Here is a 13112-nt window from a genome sequence, read left to right as displayed (position 1 = left end):
TCTGCCATCATTTATTTAACCAGTCCCCTATCAATGGACAGTAAGTGCTTTCAGACATTTCCCTTCTGTAAACCACAGGGAGAGGCCATTCTTCTCACATATTTGTGCAGTGGCGCAGTAACCTCCTTGAGATTGCATTGATGTTTACTTTTACAGGCTTGGGGCACTAATTCTCCTGCTTACTTGGCAACACTGGATTTTGTTAGTCTCTTTCATCCTTGCCTGCTGCCTGAGTGGGAAACATACGATCTTATTTTAATTTGTGTTTATTTTATTACTAGAGAGGTTGAACATTCTTTTCCTATTTCTTCTTACACATTTGAATTTCATCTTTGTGACTATCCTATTTGTGTACTTTACTTATTTTTTTAATCAGGCTACCCTTACCTTTTGATATTTTTAAAGTATCTCTTGTAGGAAATACGGCTTCTGCCACATCTCATCCTTTGGATTTTTCCTTTGGTCTGTTGTTTATAGCATTAGTCTGACAAACTGGTAGGAAGCAGGTCTGGCCAATCCAACAGAAAGTACACAGGAGGCTGGTCAGAGCAGAGGAAGTCGAAGACCCACACTAGTCTGGGAAGAAACAAGCTGGGTAGGGCATGACACCAAACTCACTTAGAATGCCTCTAAGTTAAAGGGTTAATAAAGTTAGTGCCATAAAAATATAAGGTTTCTGTTCAGTGTAATAAAGTACCATAATAACAATTGCAAGGCCAATACAAACTGGATACCTTGAGTTATCCTTGAGTTAAGATAAGCAGGTCAGGCCGGGTCCAGTGGCTCACACCTGTAATCCCAGCACTTTGGGAGGCCGAGGTGGGTGGATCACCTGAGGTCAGGAGTTTGTGACCAGCCTGGTCAACATAGTGAAACCCCATCTCTACTAAAAATACAAAAAATTAGCTGGGCATGGTGGCAGGCTCCTGTAATCCTAACTACTTGGGAGGCTGAGACAGGAGAATCACTTGAACCCGGGAGGCAGATGTTGCAGTGAGCCGAAATCATGCCATTGCACTCCAGCCTGTGCAACAAGAGCAAAACTCTGTCTCAAAAAAAAAAAAGAAAGAAAAGCAGGTCAGACTGGGCACGGTGGCTCACACCTGTAATGCCAGCACTTTGGGAGGCTGAGGTGGGAGGCTCACTTGAGCCCAGGAGTTTGAGACCAGCCTGAGGAATATGGCAAAACCTATTCTCTACAAAAAATTCCAAAAATTTGCTGGGCGTGGTTGTGCATGCCTGTAGTCCCAGCTACTGGGGAGGCTGAGATGGGAGGATCACTTGAGCCCAGGAGGTTGAGACTGCAGTGAGCCGTGATCAAACCACTGCACTGCAGCCTGGGCAATAGAGTAAGACCTTATCTCAAAAAGAAAAAAGAATAAGAAGAAAAAAGCAGATCGCAGAATAGCATGTATATGTAATGTGATCCCATTTGTAGTTTTATATAGCCATACATGCACACATACACACATACATACATTCAGATGTCTGGGTGGTCATCTAAACACTAACAGTGGCTAATAATTCACAGAGCTCCAACTGCTACAATATTTGCAACAAGTGGTAAAGAAATGATAACCTTAATATACAAAGATGACTTCATGTTTTAAAAAATGACTAGTCATACATAGTAGTGGGCAAAAGTCATAAAACTCACAAAAGAAGGAAGACAGAGAATTGTGTTAAAATGGGCCAAGGATTTATTTTAATCAGATATGGTAAGACATGCGAACCTGGATAATTTTCAGGAAAGAAGTTTATACTTGGATCCTAGAAACAGGAGGCAGGTCATGCTCTGGGGCCACTCGGGGGAGCACCGGGCCAGTCAGGAGACGGAAGAGGAAGGGTGGGAGCATGGCCCAGAGTCTTTGGTGGGATTTTGCAGGAAAGAATGGGTGATGCAGAGTAGCTACACTGGGGAAGTTTAGGATTGGACAGTTTGAATACTTTGCAGGCTCTGAGCTATAGGGTGGTTCCTCATGGCCCTCTCTCTATAAGGCCAGGGAAATACTGGCTTGGTGTGTAAGTTTGATAAAGGCGATGGCTGGGGGTGTGCACTCTGGATTTGCTGGTTCATATAGCAAAGGCACACTTGCAGGGAGCCATTTGCTATCTCTGGGAGTTAAGTAGCCCTGGGAGGGGCAGCCTCTCTGGGATCAAGACCTCAAATGCCAGAGCATCAAGAATATAGAAAATAAGAAAATACAGTCAACACAAGAGTAGAGAGTAAACTTGAATAAAAAGGCAAATCTTCTGAGAAATGTACACCAACAATGAGATCGATTTTAACAGTGAGCAAAAAGTTTTTAAAGAAATTAGTGGAAAAAATATAGGAAAGTTGAAACACATTCTGCTGGTATGAGTGAAAAACCGAATCATTTTTGAGGGTAGTCTGGCAATATGTGGCAGTTCTACTTAACATTCATTCTAAGCAATTAAGAATCTTACAAAATTTAGCTAAAAGGGTATTTCAAAAGGTATTGTTTATGGTATAAAAAATCGGAAACAAGTTGAAATATTTGATAATGAGATTAACACATTGATACAGTAGAATAATATCACACAACTCTTTAATCATATTAGGGGAGAATATTTAATGCACAGGAACATATTTATGCTATGTTAAGAAAAAAATGAAGCTATTATATGACCATAGGCATAGTATCCCCTTTAATTACCAAAAAGTAATTGTGTACTTGTGTATGTCCACAATTAGATGACCGTGGTATTTAAAGTGATTACTTCTGGGTGATGGGATGGGAGATTTTATTTCCTTTTTGCTTGCCTAAATTTTCTACAATCAGCACATAGAGTTTGTAATAAAAGGAAACTTTTTTTTTTTTTTTTTGAGATGGAGTTTTGCTCTTGTTGCCCAGGTTGGAGTGTAGTGGCGTGATCTCAGCTCACTGCAGCCTCCACCTCCCGGGTTCAAGCAATTCTCCTTTCTCAGCCTCCCGAGTAGCTGGGATTACAGGCGCCCGCCACCATGCCTGGCTAATTTTTGTATTTTTGGTAGAGACAGGGTTTCACCATATTGGTCAGGCTGGTTCGAACTCCTGACCTCAGGTGATCCGCCCGCCTTGGCCTCCCAAAAGGAAATGTACTTTAAGAGCAAAAGGAGACTGAGTGTTTAGAACCAGGAAGATAATGGTGGACGGTCTGAGCTTCACTGGGCAACGTGGTGCTCTGGCGTCAGTGCTATGCCAGAGGGCAGAGCAAGCCTCCGGGTCCTGGCCAGGCATCTCATCTCCTCTCAGCCTTCTTAGGATCTCAGGAGATAATGTGCATTGAAAGTTGATGAGTGGACTGTAAATGCTGGTAATACTGTTGCCCCGTGAACCAAGATCAGTATGCTTTCCAGAAACTCTCACAAGTAGTAGTGGCTGGTATTGGGATTGTGTGGGGAAAGACAAGGTCACGCGTTTTGGGTGCTCAGACCCCTCTCTCCCAGCACTTGGTCCCCCAACCCCATGTCCTCTCTCCCCTACTGCTTGGGGCAGGTCTGCACCCTGACCAAGGAAGACAATCGCTGCGTGGGCAAGATTCCCGAGGATGAGCAGTTGCACGTTCTCCCCCTGTACAAGATGGCCAGCACGGATGAGTTTGGGAGCGAGGAGAACCAAAATGCAAAGGTTGGCAGCGGAGCCATCCAGGTGCTCACCGCCTTCCCCCGCGAGGTCCGACGCCTGCCCGAGCCTGCCAAGTCCTGCCGCCAGCGGCAGCTGGAAGCCAGAAAGGCAGCGGCCGAGAAGAAGAAGATTCAGAAGGAGAAGCTGAGCACTCCGGAGAAGATCAAGCAGGAGGCCCTGGAGCTGGCGGGCGTTACGTCGGACCCAGGTGTGTGGGGGGAGGGTGCCCGCTGGGAGTCGCATTGGTGCTGTCCTCATGGGGGCCCTGGCTCTTCCACGCACCCTCCGCATCACACTGGAACTGGGGCTTCTGCTTATTTGTGAGTCAGAAAGGTATCTGCAGCAGCCACAGGACAGCCAGCCTGATAGGAGGCTGTGGGGACACAAGTACAGCAGGACTTGTTATCTGCATGGAACTGAGCTTGGTAGAGGGGGAACACTGGGTTTCTCCTCTAGTTTGCATCCCTCGGAGAATCAGAGGCCCCCCTCTGTGCTCTAGTTTGCTCCCTTCTGAGATAGGTGAGTAGCAGACTTCAGGGCACGTGGGTGTGTGCCAGGGCGGCAGGGCTTATGGGCAGAGACAGTTGCTGGCAGGCATCTGAGTTCTCATTCTCCTCGCCCTGGTCCCTGCAGTGATCCTGACCGGGCTGGGCAGAGAGTGGGTGGTGGTGGTTTAGTGCAAATTCTAGAGTTCTCTAGGGTGAGGAGAGGAGTCAGGGGGATACTGTGGACCCTGCATGAGCTGCTTCTCACCAGGGATTGCCTCCTCCCACCCCCAGTGGGGCTGGGGCTGGGCCTGTGCTGAGCGAGGCCCAGGGAGCACGTCCTGGTCTGGGCTGGACATGCCTTAGCACCTCACCTGCCTGTCCCAAAAGAGGAAACATCCCTGGGAAAAAGGGAGGGTCCATCCCCAGTTCCCCACCAGGGCCTCTCCAGGGTGTGGTGGTGTCTGCCCCTCTGCCATCTTGCTTTCTGTTTCCCCAGGCCTGTCTCTGAAGGGTGGATTGTCCCAGCAAGGCCTGAAGCCCTCCCTCAAGGTGGAGCCGCAGAACCACTTCAGCTCCTTCAAGTACAGCAGCAACGCAGTGGTGGAGAGCTACTCGGTGCTGGGCAACTGCCGGCCCTCTGACCCTTACAGCATGAACAGCGTGTACTCCTACCACTCCTACTATGCACAGCCCAGCCTGACCTCCGTCAATGGCTTCCACTCCAAGTACGCTCTCCCGTCTTTTGGCTACTATGGCTTTCCATCCAGCAACCCCGTCTTCCCCTCTCAGTTCCTGGGTCCTGGTGCCTGGGGGCACAGTGGCAGCAGTGGCAGTTTTGAGAAGAAGCCAGACCTCCACGCTCTGCACAACAGCCTGAGCCCGGCCTACGGTGGTGCTGAGTTTGCCGAGCTGCCCAGCCAGGCTGTTCCCACAGACGCCCACCACCCCACTCCTCACCACCAGCAGCCTGCGTACCCAGGCCCCAAGGAGTATCTACTTCCCAAGGCCCCCCCAATCCACTCAGTGTCCAGGGACCCCTCGCCCTTTGCCCAGAGCTCCAACTGCTACAACAGATCCATCAAGCAAGAGCCAGTAGACCCGCTGACCCAGGCCGAGCCTGTGCCCAGAGACGCTGGCAAGATGGGCAAGACACCTCTGCCTGAGGTGTCTCAGAATGGAGGACCCAGTCACCTTTGGGGACAGTACTCAGGAGGCCCAAGCATGTCCCCCAAGAGGACTAACAGTGTGGGTGGCAGCTGGGGTGTGTTCTCGTCTGGGGAGAGTCCTGCCCTCATCCCTGACAAGCTCAGTTCCTTTGGAGCCAGCTGCCTGGCCCCTTCCCACTTCACAGATGGCCAGTGGGGGCTGTTCCCCGGCGAGGGGCAGCAGGCGGCTTCCCACTCTGGAGGACGGCTGCGAGGCAAACCGTGGAGCCCCTGCAAGTTTGGGAACAGCACCTCCACCTTGACTGGGCCCGGCCTGACTGAGAAGCCGTGGGGGCTGGGGGCAGGGGATTTCAACTCGGCCCTAAAAGGTGGTCCTGGGTTCCAAGACAAGCTGTGGAACCCCATGAAAGGAGAGGAGGGCAGGATTCCAGCCGCAGGGGCCAGCCAGCTGGACAAGGCCTGGCAGTCCTTTGGTCTGTCCCTGGGATCCAGCGAGAAGCTGTTTGGGGCCCTGAAGTCGGAGGAGAAGCTGTGGGACCCCTTCAGCCTGGAGGAGGGGCCGGCCGAGGAGCCCCCCAGCAAGGGAGCAGTGAAGGAGGAGAAGGGTGGTGGTGGTGCGGAGGAGGAAGAGGAGGAGCTGTGGTCGGACAGTGAACACAACTTCCTGGATGAGAACATCGGCGGCGTGGCCGTGGCCCCAGCCCACGGCTCCATCCTCATCGAGTGTGCCCGGCGGGAGCTGCATGCCACTACGCCGCTTAAGAAGCCCAACCGCTGCCACCCCACCCGCATCTCGCTGGTCTTCTACCAGCACAAGAACCTCAACCAGCCCAACCACGGGCTGGCCCTCTGGGAAGCCAAGATGAAGCAGCTGGCGGAGAGGGCACGGGCACGGCAGGAGGAGGCCGCCCGGCTGGGTCTGGGCCAGCAGGAGGCCAAGCTCTACGGGAAGAAGCGCAAGTGGGGGGGCGCCATGGTTGCTGAGCCCCAGCAGAAGGAGAAGAAGGGGGTTGTCCCCACCCGGCAGGCACTGGCTGTGCCCACAGACTCGGCGGTCACCGTGTCCTCCTATGCCTACACGAAGGTCACTGGCCCCTACAGCCGCTGGATCTAGGTGCCAGGGAGCCAGCGTACCTCAGCGTCGGGCCCGGCCCGAGCTGTCTCTGTGGTGCTTTTGCCCTCATACCTGGGGGCGGGTTGGGGGTGCAGAAGTCTTTTTATCTCTATATACATATATAGATGCGCATATCATATATATGTATTTATGGTCCAAACCTCAGAACTGACCCGCCCCTCCCTTACCCCCACTTCCCCAGCACTTTGAAGAAGAAACTACGGCTGTCGGGTGATTTTTCCGTGATCTTAATATTTATATCTCCAAGTTGTTTCCCCCCCCCTTGTTTGGGGGGCTTTTATTTTCTCTTTGTTTTTAAAACTCTATCCTTGTATATCACAATAATGGAAAGAAAGTTTATAGTGTCCTTTCACAAAGGAGTAGTTTTAAATTCCATTTAAAATGTGTATTTATTGGATTTTTTAAAAGCGACAATAGTAATGGTAAAGGATGGGCAGGAAAGGCCAGTAGTGCTCCCCCACCCAGTCTCGCTGGGTCCGGCGAGCCAAGCCCCTCGGGCACTGGCGAGGTCCTCAGCCATCTGCCCCTCGAGAGCCAATCGCGGATGGTAGCCACCCAGTTCATCCCTCCCGACACATACCCTTTCCCTTTGGGGAAGGGAGCCTCAGGACAGCCTCTGTCCTCTCTGATAGGATGGGAGAGTCTGCAGAAAACCATCTGGGGTCCTTTTTCCAGTCCCCAGCTTGGAGTCGAGGGGCAGATGCACCCCAGGCCAGCCCTGCGAGATGCTGGCATAGCTTTCCCCAGAAACCAGGTTGGAAGTAGATGGCTTCAAGCTTGCTAGTCTCCACACTGAATCCTCTGTCCGTTATTTATGGAGTCACACGATGTTATGGTTCACTAGGCAGCACCTCACGCTGGAGCTGGAGTGCGAGGTTCTTAGGGGCTGCGCCCACCACGTTGCCAAGCCAATGCATGCTGAGCTGAAGGAATTTGTCTTAGTGGCAGGTTTTTTTAAAAAAAATGCCCCCAAAGTCTATGCTGATATCGAAAAAGGGCTACTGTATCTTTAAAAACAGGAAGTTGAACCCAAGCTGTGAAAAGCCAGTGGTGCTCTGTGCATGGTGCTGTGCGGAGCCTGGTGCTGTAGTGTTGTGCTGGGACTTTCTTGACTCTTGGGCAGGTCACATCCTACAGGAGCTCAGCAGACCAGTGTAACAACAGTTAATGCGTCTATCCTGATCCCTGAATTTCCACATTGGACAATGGTGCATGCCTCACACCTGAGCCTGCTTCTTCCATGCTATCATCGGGTTCGGGGGCCTACACTTAACAATTTTAAAGTGCAAGAGTCAAACATTTTCAATAGGTTGCTATGATTTTCCTCCCTAATTGGTGCCATTTCTCCATTTGATCATTTTCTTTTTTCCTTTCTTCCCCTCTTCATCCACCTTAACAGACCTGTTGTGAAATTCTGGTGCATTCATTCGGTTCTTTGAAATGAGAATGTGGTGCTTAATTTTTGTGACGTTGTTGAGAGAGGTTGGGCCTGATGGGAGCAACACTCACGGTCACCACGTCAAACTTTGTTGGAGTGTTGGTTTTTCTTGTGATGTTAGCAGAAATGATCTCATGCTACCCATGTGGATGTGAGTGTGGTGAATGGGGGGCTTCATCAGGACACACAGAGGGGAATGTGGCCACACGGTGGATGACCACCAAGCCCTGAGATGAACAGGTGTTTACTGAGCAGTTGTATTCAGATATGGGTCTTCATGAATCATGTTTAACAATCAGATGACCGCTATAGGCAAGTTCCTGAGCTTCCGGGTGCCTTGAGTAAGAGCTGAGAACCGGCCTGCTGGGTGTTTACTGTATCTGTTTGGAGGCACTGGCGGAGGGTCGTTGTAAGATGTCCTGAGCATTTATGTGGTCTGGTTTTAACTGTAAATAGTGAAAGATTTTTTAAGCACTTTTGCCTAGATTTAAACAGCAACTTGAAAAAAAAAAGTATGTTTTAACATGTAATTGTGGGAGAAATTGTAAATAGTAGCTGAATATTTAACGTGCTTTGTCTATCCTCCACTTTTACCATATTCTGTAAAGTTGCATTTATTTTACAGGACAAAAAATGAAATATTATTGCTTTTGAAATAAATACCCAAGAGCTTATCAGGACTTAGAATTATTCAGAACTCAGATTTATAGGAAAACCTCTGACCTTCAGTTTGACAAGCTAAAGGAAGCAGAGTCTTTAATGAGCATGCTAATTTTCTAGTTTTGAGGAAAAATTGGGTCCTTTAAATGCTATTTTGCTTATCGCATCAGTACTTTTATGCAGGTCTCATTTGACTCCGTGCTTAGGTAGATGCGGGGGTGCCTTGAAAACTTCATTTTAAATGATCTTAAGCAAGAAATACAATATTTTACGAAACATTTGGAGAATGTGACCGTCTGTATGACCCGTGGAAGCCCCAGGTTGGCTGTTGGTTTGGAAGGTCCTGAGTGTAACCCAGGTGATTCTGATACTTGGCATGTGTGAATCTTCCTGATGTATGTTAAATAAACTCTTCCCCTCATCACCCTTTGGTAGGAAAGCCATTAGATGAAAGGAGAAACCAATACAAGCTAAAAGCATGCGACGTCTGTCCCCCAGCCCAAACAGCCTTGGTTCATCAGTTTCTACAGTAGGAAATAGGCTGCTGAGAGGTGAGTCAAGAGGCAGTCTCCATTGGATGTCCCCACTCCCCTCAGAATGGCGTTTCCAGAGTTAGGCGGTGCAGTTGCCGTGCTCAAGCCCATGCTGATTTGTACACTACATGTCTAACCTACCTCAAATCTCAGTCATTAAAATTAGCATGCTTTAGACATATATTTAAAAAGTAACTATGCACAGCTCTTTATCCCCCCCTTGCTGCTGAAGGTTTCTTAAAGAGAAAAATCAAATTTTTATTTTTTACTGGCACTATCATTTTTTAAGTCCTAAAGATGATTAACAGACATTTTTATCATGAGAAGAAAAATAAAGCCATTGCAACTAAAGAACCTAACAGCATGACCAAGTTCGAAGAGTCATATTATAGCAACGGAAACCGATGGCGTCTTAGTCATCTCCCCAGTGTGCCCTGTCCACGGACACCATCCATGTGCAGTGCAAACATTTGGTTCCTTTTTCTGCTCTGTTTTGTTTTCCCTGCCTGTTGCGTGCAAGGGAAGTGCTTGTAAAGTTCTGTGCTACGAGATTTTTAAAATAAAAATCGCTTCGCAGCAGGTTCTCACAAAATAACTGGTGCTAGCTCAAGAAATCTCATCATCTGACCATCAGAAATCTTGACTAAAGGCGTTGCATGGATTTGGGGGTTTTTTGGTTTTTGGTTTTGGGTCTGGTTTTTAGGAGGGCCAATGTTTCCCACGCCCCGGCTTCATGGGTACAGCTTTGCCTTCTCACCCAGGTGACGATGGTGTGCGTGGAAAGAGATGATACCCCACCACCCCCTCTTGGTCCTTCCACCAGCCTCTTTTGGAAACAGTAGTTTGGAGAGCAAGGGATTTTTAAAGCGCTAAAGGAAAGAAGTAGCAGAGCTTAACTGCTTTGTACCACACAGCAGTAGATGTGCAAGGATGGTTGACAATGAGTCGATGATAGCCTAATTTCATTGAGAGAAACCCAGCCAGACTTGCTTCTAGAGGTTTAATCACCATGAGATCTCAAACCAAGGCAAAGCTGGTGGAAAACTATGATATCCCTAACGTGCCTCAACCAGTATCTCTTTCCTTTTGTTACTGAAGTGTGTTTTGTGGACTAGGAAGCATTTTTATGAATTGAAATAGTCTAAATAAAATGGTGCTATGGTGTTTTAATGTGACTGTCCCTGATCCTGTCTTGCTGAGGTGCTATCAACGTTCTGAAACCACAACCAACCAAAAACAAGGTGGGCTCCAGTCTCTTGGCTTTTTTTTCCCCTCCCCTCTTTGGTGCTGTCTTAGACCCGTTTACCGTGCTATAATCTGCTCTGAGCAGTGTTGTGTTGTGTTGTATTATTCTTCCCTTGGTGGCCAAACAAAGCAAGTCGAGAAGGCAGCTATCTCCCTTTCTGTGATCGGGAGTGGGCCTGCCTGGCTTGGCAGGTGCTTTGGTTCCACACCTGTCTTCTCAGGCTTGATGTGAAAGAAAGGGCAAAGGGTTTTTTAGTTTGTTTTTGTTTTTGAGGAAGGGGAGTTGGGTACTCCTGCCTCTCCTAGCATGATAGGCATTCTCATAGCCAGGGACACAGATTTTCTCCTGCAGCCCAGGGTGCTAAGCAGACATCTCTGGGAGTCCCAAGGGCACACCAAGAGAGACCAGATGGATCTCCTTCCTCCCCTGGCACTGGCCGGGACCATGGTGGGCAGGGGCTTCATTCTCCGACCCAGCGTTGCTTCTGCCTCTCATTGGTAACCCCTTATGTTCAGACTAAAGGAAGGAGCTTTCTTTGCTCACTCGATGCCACTGAGGCTGCTTTTTAGTTGGTGCTAACCTAAATTTCTTCTTGGGTCCACAGAAGTTGATGTTTTAAAAACTCAACAGGAAGCTCCATTTTGTGTCATCCACTGTCAAAATAATTTTTTTAAATACCTCAAAAACAGGACATCATGACAACTTCAGTAAAGTAGATTCCATGAGGGTCTGATACCTGCAGGTTGTCCGTCTGATGACGTACTTGACCTTGAAAAATCTGGGGTCATTTTTTTTTTCATTCTTCGGCAGTTAAGATAGCGGAACGCCGAAAGGAAGGAGCGTAGTTGGCTGTATTTCATGTTTAAGTTTTGCTTTTGAATAAAATGTGAATTTCCTATGCCCATCTCATTGAGCTTTCTCAGTCATTGTTGCTGTCATTTGAAATGACTCCCTCAAAACCTAGTTTTATTAGCCAGCTGCCTCTGCTGTAGTATATGGTCAACTTCAACATACCCTGGACCAAAACATTTTTGAGGTGCATACCCCCAGCATGAGTTATACAGTCCCACATCCAGGTGCACGGAGTGCGAGTGCGCTCCGCGAGTGCGGGGGGAGGGGCGGCCCCCTCTGGTGCTCCCAGCCCTTCCTCCTGCAGAGCTGCGGGCAAGAGCAGAGCAATAGGATTCTCCCCTGAGCAGAGACCGCAGCACAGAAATGCAAGGTCTAAAGTTGCTTTTTGCCTAAGAATCAGCGAGTGATTTGGCCTACTTCCTCATTGGCTTCTATTCTGATATCAGGGATGCTTTTTGTAGTGGTATTGTTTGCTCCCTCTTCGCGTTTTGACTACCCGTCATTCAGGGGTAACTCATCACTCTTCACACGGGGATTTAAATTAAGAAACTAATTGGCTCATTTGAACATTCCAAATTTTCTTGGTTTCAATACCCTTTTTTTTCTTTTGAGGGGAAAAGAGGGGAGAAAAACAGGAGTGATGTCATTTCTTTTTCATGTATTCCAATTAAAGAAACAAGGGCAGGTCGTATAATGGCATATTAATACATTAGACTTAATCTAGAACCCCTGTAGCTTTTTGATGTGTTTTATTTCTTATCTCTTTGAATTCCTGTTTGGTTACTTGGCTTCCAATGGAGGTGAACTTAACAACCATACTTGAATATTCCGTCTTGACTTTGTAAACTGTGGCTACTTGAAATGAAGTTTATCTGGGGTTGATGGATGAATGGTAGATTTTTGCAATGTCTCAAGGCAATAGGATGTGTATTAAACTGTAGATATTCTTAGTACAGTAAATTTATGCTGATAATTTTATTTTGTATAATTTTTACCTTTTTGTTAATATTTTTTCCTTCCACTTTATTGGTTTGCCTCCTGAGCTACCCCTCCTTTACCCTCCCTTCTCCCTCAGTGTTTCAGTAAATTTAATTTAGGGTGCCTAGAAATTGCAAGTATGTATCCTTTTTGATTTGTATTTTATTATAATTTACACAAACAACTGGGTTTGTGAACTGTATTACTCCTGGTATCTTTAAAATATTGTGGGTGTTTTAATAAATTTTATATTTATTTTTTGCACTCAAATTCAGTGTGGGTTCTTTTTTTCCCCTCCTTGAACCAGGACCGGAATGTGTTGTCAGGTACCCTGTAACCTCACCCTCCCACCGTATGTTGTAGACGCACAAATGAAGCCCTCACAAATAGCAGTGGCGGAACCTGACCTTGTCCATTCTGCCACCTGGATAAAGGAATGTTCAAAGGCTATCAGCTGTGAAAATGGGATCTAAAGGGGGAAAGTGGAGATGGCCTTTTTCTCATCTATGTTTCTTTTTGTTTTCTTTCCCTTTTATGTTTTTTGGCCTTGTTTGTTTTCTTTCCACTGGGAGATACTCCCCTCCTACTAAAATTAACTTCTGATGTTAGGTTTGCTAAAGGATCACCGAATGCTGCTTGGTTGGGATGGCTTGAACAGCAAGTCTAGTAGGGAGTGGCTAATACGGAACCGGAGATTCTGCTGACCAGAGGCAGAGGTTTCCCGTAAGATCCCATGCCTGGAGCTACCTTCTTTAATTCAGATTGCCAATTCTGGAGGTGGCTGTTCTTGAAAAGGGAACAGGAATTGAGGAAGGAGAAGAGAGAATAGTGAATCTGCTCACTCTTCCTCCTTCCTTCTGCGTGAAACATCTGACTGAAGTTGATCCAGTGTCTTTGAGGGACAACCAGCCCAGCTGTTGATAAGGACTTCGGCAATATCCCAACATCCCAAGTCACTCTAGATGGGAAAGTTCATCTCTGAGGGCA

General features: G+C 47.7%; 1 protein-coding gene across 3 annotated transcripts in view; it reads left to right on the top strand.

Annotated features, from left to right (window-relative positions):
• Positions 1-12395, top strand: part of TET3 (tet methylcytosine dioxygenase 3) — a 125179-nt gene extending 112784 nt beyond the window's left edge. For 2 of the 3 annotated variants that reach the window (XM_028832371.2, XM_077959167.1), the window contains 2 exons: positions 3501-3837; positions 4614-9641. In XM_028832371.2, coding sequence (XP_028688204.1) covers positions 3501-3837; positions 4614-6397 — 2121 coding nt within the window. In that variant the 3' untranslated portion in view covers positions 6398-9641. Of the gene's footprint in view, positions 1-3500; positions 3838-4613 lie in introns of all 3 variants that reach the window. The other variant, XM_015112665.3, reaches the window with a different exon arrangement.
• The last annotated feature ends 717 nt before the right edge of the window (positions 12396-13112 follow it).

Source organism: Macaca mulatta, chromosome 13 (assembly GCF_049350105.2).
Source record: "Macaca mulatta isolate MMU2019108-1 chromosome 13, T2T-MMU8v2.0, whole genome shotgun sequence".
Taxonomy (NCBI): Eukaryota; Metazoa; Chordata; class Mammalia; order Primates; family Cercopithecidae; genus Macaca; species Macaca mulatta.
The sequence above is the reverse complement of the archived record's forward strand: the minus strand, read 5'-3'. Positions and strand labels throughout refer to the sequence as shown.